This window comes from Crocuta crocuta, unplaced genomic scaffold, assembly GCF_008692635.1.
Source record: "Crocuta crocuta isolate KB4526 unplaced genomic scaffold, BGI_CrCroc_1.0 scaffold179, whole genome shotgun sequence".
NCBI lineage: Eukaryota > Metazoa > Chordata > Mammalia > Carnivora > Hyaenidae > Crocuta > Crocuta crocuta.
The window spans coordinates 2881423-2887249 of record NW_027551568.1 but is presented as its reverse complement, the minus strand read 5'-3'; the positions used below and the strand labels follow the sequence as shown (position 1 = coordinate 2887249).

Here is a 5827-nt window from a genome sequence, read left to right as displayed (position 1 = left end):
GTTCTCAGGGCAGGCTGCCCCCGGGGGCTGTGGGGACTCTGACCAGCGTAGCGCAGGGGCCCTCCCGTCCACACGGCCCCCACTTGGGAGCTTCCGCCCCGAGTCAGGCCCCGTGTCCTGTGTGGGGACATAGGAAGACCCGTGGGCCCAGCCGGGGGTAGGGGCCCGGTGGGGTGCGTCAGCCACACTGCAAGGTGCATGTGGTATGGCAGCGGGTGGGGGCCTCCTCAGGACAAGTTGTCCCTGGGGAACATGAGGTGACAGTTATCATAGAGGAGATCAGTGGTGAAGTCCGTGAAATCGAGGCCCACCGTGGCCTCCTCTCTCCCTGGGGCCTGCCCTCTGCAGGAAGTGCCTGGGAAAGGGCAAAGCGAAGCTCCCCGAGCCCTGCCAAGGTCCCTTCAGTGCGCCCCCTGCTGGAGAGAAAGCCCACACTCCCCAGCCAGTGTGCGGGTGTGCAAGGGGTCCACACGTGCCTGTACCCACCACAGGTGCCCTGAGCCCTGGCCGTTCTGCCCCCGGACCTTTGCACGTGCTGTGCTGTTTCCGTGACATCGTTCCCTTCTCTCTGTGCTGCGGTGTTGGCTGCGGAGACCCCTCCTCACTCCGTTGCCCCGGCTCTGAGAGTGTTCTGCAGGGGCCCCACCTCGTGGCCTCGGCCTCGCGGGAAACCTCTCCCTTGGTGTCCTTTCCAGATGTTCAAGCTGCTGGCCAGGGCCTATGCCGATGTGCACCCCATGATGATGGACAGGTCGGAGAACAGATGCGGTGGCAGCTTCCTGAAGAGGGGCAGCATCATCAACGGGGCCGNTGGGGCTGAGGTCCCCTGTCCCCAGCTCCCCCCGGGAAGGGGGTCCCGGGACGTGTGCTCTGGGGAGCAGCACAGGTGCATCCCGGCCGCACCCGGGGAGGCCGCTCAGGGCTCGGGAGGGTTGGGGACGGTCTGGCTTTAGTTCTGGGCCCCACCCGCTGAAGCCCCTGCCGCGTCTGCAGTGTCGTTCCCGGGCACGGACACGGGTGATTCTGTGACCAAGTCCTTCCTTCCCCTTGGGGAAGAAGCAGGGGGTGTCCCAGGGACCGGAGGACTCCAGTTAAACTTGAATTTCAGAGACATAATGAAGAATTTTTGGTACTGTATAAGTATATCCCAAATTCTGCATGGGGTATACTTACACTAAAAGTTTACTCAACTTTAACTGGTGCGCTCTTTGCTACTCCGTGCCGGGTGGCCCCATACAGAGCGGTGGGGCCGTGCCTGGCACCGTCTGCCATGGCTCAGGTGCCCGCGCTCTGCCTGCCACCCCTCCATGCTGGCTCGACACTCATGTGTGACACGCGGCAGGTGAGGAGATCGGGCTCAGGTGAGAGAAGGGCCTGTTGGCGCCCAGGGCACGGTGTCAGCTCTGGGACTACGCCTCCCCCTTCTGTGCGGGCAGGGAGCACAGCCCCTGGCCCTCCGGGTCTAAAGCCCGTTCGCCCCTGCTCGGCCAGCTGTCGCCTCCTGCCCATGACCCCCGGGGGCCCAGGCAGCTTCTCTTCCTCCCGGAACCCAGGGGCACGTTTCCCTGACTCCCAGGGGAGAGGGCTCCAGTCTGGTCATGACCCCATTTCCGGGGTCTGCAGGGGACCCACAGGGTGGGTCTGAGCCTGGGAGAGGCTGGGAGAGGTAAGCCGGCCCCGCAGGGAAGGCGGGGGGCGGGGGGCCAAGGGCAGAGGACCCTGTGGGCTGGAATGTGGCTGCCCTTCGGATTGGGAAGGTCAAGGCCGTGATGGTGGCCGCTGGTTTCCCGGGGCTCAGAGGAGGCCCTGACTTCCAGAGGACAGGAGCCCCCTCTGCTCCCAACACGGGGCTGCCCCCATGGGTGCGGCAGGCCTGCGCTGCGGACCCTCGAAGCTTCTACTGGACTAGAGGCCCCGGAAGCAGATGGGGCGGAGGGCACAAGTGGCTGGGTGGCGGTCGGCTCGATCTTCTCGAAGCCTCTCTCTGCCCCTTGGTCGGCGGGTTTCCAGCCTTGCTGGGTGAGAGGATCCTGCCCCCCAGGTTCTTCTTGGGACTAAAGAGACGGCCTGTCGCTGGGGTTGAGGCCAGCAGGGGGGGCGGGGGCAGAGGCTTGGACACCAGGGTCCTGTGGCTGCCTCTGCGGGAGATCAGCACGCAGGTCAGAGGCGAAGCCTGTGCCCTCGGTGCCAGACCACCTGGGTTTAAAGAGCAGCTCCGCCCCGGCCTCGGGGGCTTGGGGTAAGAGCCGCCGGGGCCCCGCGCCTCAGTCTGCCCATCTGTACAGTGGGGTAACGAGCACACCTGCCCACAGGTGTCTAGCGCCCGCGGGGTGGTGGATGCGAGTGCGGGCTGCGCTCAGGCCGCCCTTGCCCCGCAGGCATGTCCGACTTCAACTACCTGCACAGCAACTGCTTTGAGATCACGGTGGAGCTGGGCTGTGTGAAGTTCCCCCCGGAGGAGGCCCTCTACACCATCTGGCAGCACAACAAGGAGCCCCTGCTGAACTTCGTGGAGATGGTGAGCCCGGGCCCGGGTGTGGGGACGGGGAGCCCGCGCCCGGGTGTGGGGACGGGGAGCCCGCGCCCGGGTGTGGGGACGGGAGCCCGCGCCCGGGTGTGGGGACGGGGAGCCCGCGCCCGGGTGTGGGGACGGGGAGCCCGGGCCCGGGTGTGGGGACGGGGAGCCCGGGCCCGGGTGTGGGGACGGGGAGCCCGCGCCCGGGTGTGGGGACGGGAGCCCGGGCAGCCAGGCCCGGTGGGGGGAGGGACGGACTCACACCCCTTCAGCAGCCCGAGGCTCATAGATTTGTGCATGGGAGCCATGCATTTATTCACTGGGCACCCCTTCTCCTGTAGGCCCAGCCCTGGGGTGCTTTGGGGTCCCTGGGCTATCGAGGCTCACATGGCATAAGGGGGCACCACTGAACAAGGGGAATGCAGGACCAAGGCAGCCCAGGGATGGCACCTGACCCAGCCTCGGAGGCCACGGGGGCTTCCTGGAGGAGGTGGCATGGGGCCGCATCTTGAAGATGTAGGAGGAACTGGGCGACGGTAGAGCTCAGGCAGAAGGGGTGGTATGTGAGGGAGCCCGTGCCACAGGGAGAGCGTGGACGTGGGGGTGGAGCGGGCACTGGGCGGGGCGGGGAGGCCCGAGGGAGGTGCTCTGGGCAGCGGGGCGTCTGTGAGGTCCAGGGCCTGGAGCCTGTCTGCCCCCCCGACTCAAAGCAGAGCGAGTTGGCTGCTGGAGGAGGGGTGGGGCAGCCCGACTGAGGGTCACCACCGTCCTGGGGCCGAGGTCACACAGAAATAGGTGGTGGTGAGCAGTGAGAGAGGATCTAGAATACTCACGGGACCTGGGAGTGGCCTCCCCGAGGCTTGGTGACCGTGGGGGGCGGGGCGCCAGTGCCGCGTGCCTCCCCCGGTGCTGCCTGCTGGCGTGGCGCCCAGCCCAGGAGCGTGGGGGGGGCTGCGGGAGGTACCCCCATGCGGCAGGGACACGGGAGGGGAGAGGAAACCTAACGGTGGCTCTGCAGACGCCTCTGTGACTTTTCCTGGCCGTTTCCAAGACTCAGCGAATGGCACTTTGGCACAGTGTCCGGTGAGAAGTGGCCCTGAGAGGGCAACAGGACTTCCCGAAGGGGACATGGGGGGTGGGGTGCGCGTGCATAGCACCTTACAGCTGGCGCCCCCACACGCGGCGTTGAACCCTGACACCAGCCCCGGCTGGGGCTGCCCCGCAGCATGGGCAGAGGGACGGTGGGCTCTCAGTATCTATGACCAAACCAGAGGAGGAGACAGAGGGTCAGACAGTGACAAGGCCTGTCGGTGTCGCCTAGTGACTGTCCAGAGATGGAACCCAGATCTGCCCCAAACCTCAGTTCTGCCCACGAATCCTTTCTAGAAAGATCACGAACCTTCCTCCAGGCAAGAACCTGATCCAGAGCCTCCTGGATCAGCAGCTGCCACAAAATAAGGGGATTTAAAAAAAAAGCAAAGCCCAGATAGCTGGACGCTATTGGCGTGGTTTGAGCCTCCTGCCTGTGGCCGCGCCAGCGACCTCTCGCTGTGTGGGTGTGGGCGGGTCACCACTCGGTAATGGGTCTGGGCCAGACCGCTCGCTCATTCCGTTTTACGGCCGTCTGGTGAAAATGAGTTTTAAGGAGCCTTAAGTGGAGCTGGGATTGCTCTGCGGATATTGCATGTGAAGTCTTGGTGCATAAAGATTTAATAGCGAGACGCGCTGGGGGGCGGGGCTGCCCCCAGGAGGACCACACCTGCTAAGCCGGGCCGGGGCTGCTGATAGGGATCGAGCCTGCCGTGGCCCAGGGCCGCCTTCTCCACAGTGATCCTGACCAGGCCTCGGGTGGCTGTCTGCATCTCCCCGGGTCACGAGGGAGGCCGCTCGGACCCCGTCTCCACGGCCCTGGGTCGGCCTGGAGGTCCCTCGTCAGCCCGAAAGCAGGCCAGAACGACATCTAACCCATGCGAGCTGACGTGAAATGAGGCCCTACTGTGTGTCTGATCTCTAGGTCGGGGGGAGGAGGGCAGATCAGGGCTGGGAGAGTGAAGCCGGCAACTGGGGACCCCAGAGGAGGCCAGTCATCAAGGAGGGCTTCCTGGAGGAAGAGAGTGTGGGGGAGAGGAATAGGCCAGCGCTGGAGCTGGTGAGGCGTTCTGAGCAGAGGAGGGGCAGGACGGAGGGTCGGAGGAAGGTGTGGGGGGCGGCCTCCCGGGAGAGCAACCTCGCGGCCCTGACTCCTCTCCCACCGGCTCACCTTGGCCTCGTTTGACATGACCCGTGGGCCCCAAGTTTTCAGCCCAGTAGAGCAAGGGGGGTTTGCTTACTGGTTATTGACATTTACAAAAATTATTTTTAAACGTTTATTTATTTTTGTGCGTGCAAGAGAGAGACAGAAAACAAGAGGGGCAGAGAGAGAGGGAGACACAGAATCGGAAGCAGCTCCAGGCTCCGAGCTGTCAGCACAGAGCCCGACGCGGGGCTCGAACCCACAGACTGGGAGATCATGACCTGAGCCGAAGTCGGACGCTTAACCGACGGAGCCCCCCAGGCGCCCCGTGATTGTGGACATTTTTAGAAGAGTGCGGAGGAGGCCAGGCAGTGCTGGGGGGGGCGTCTCCTTGAGGCACATGCAGCCTCTTTGTCTGAAGGCCGCGTGTGCCGGTTGGGACCGGTTCCCCCTGGAGGCGGGCGGGGCCCCCCCCACCCCCGTCCCGGCCGCTCGGCCTCGTGTGCAGACTGCAGGCACTGTTGCCCCACTTTACAGGCGGGACACGGTGCTGAGACGCGCGGTGGCTTGTCTGGGGTCAGAGCGCGGTTGGTGGCTCTGGCAGCGCTGACCGCAGGGTCCACATCTGGGGCCCGGGTCCCCGTGCACAGGCTCAGAGGAGCTTGACGGGTTTCTGGTGACGCTCCTGGCCCAGGAGAGGNACGGGACCCCCGAGCAGAGCAGCTGCGGGTCGTTCACAAGCCCAGAGGGGGGCTCACTGCTCACCCCATTTCACAGATGAGGAAACCAAGGCCCAGGGAGGGAGCGACTTGCCTGAGAAGACAAGGCGGGTGGTACGGAGCTGAGTCCTCCAGGCTGATTTTCCCCGAAAACCCGGCTCTGAGGACAGATGGGAGCTGGCCGGGGGCGGGGGTGGGGGCGCCTCTCCGGAGAGCCTGCGTCATAGCCCCGGCCTCACCCCTTCAGGTTCACCGGGGCATCAAAGGTGTGGTGATGGACAAGTTCGGCAAGCCGGTCAAAAACGCCCGCATTTTGGTCAAGGGCATCCGCCACGACATCACCACAGGTACGGCGGCCGC

The 5827-nt window shown here is 65.1% G+C and overlaps 1 protein-coding gene across 1 annotated transcript in view; it reads left to right on the top strand.

Moving 5' to 3' along the window:
- Window positions 1-5827, top strand: part of CPZ (carboxypeptidase Z) — a 16521-nt gene that overhangs the window by 10003 nt on the left and 691 nt on the right. Inside the window, exons 6-9 of the mRNA XM_077750459.1 lie at window positions 696-828; window positions 1936-1953; window positions 2379-2518; window positions 5715-5814. Coding sequence (XP_077606585.1) covers window positions 696-828; window positions 1936-1953; window positions 2379-2518; window positions 5715-5814 — 391 coding nt within the window. The remainder of the gene's footprint in view (window positions 1-695; window positions 829-1935; window positions 1954-2378; window positions 2519-5714; window positions 5815-5827) is intronic.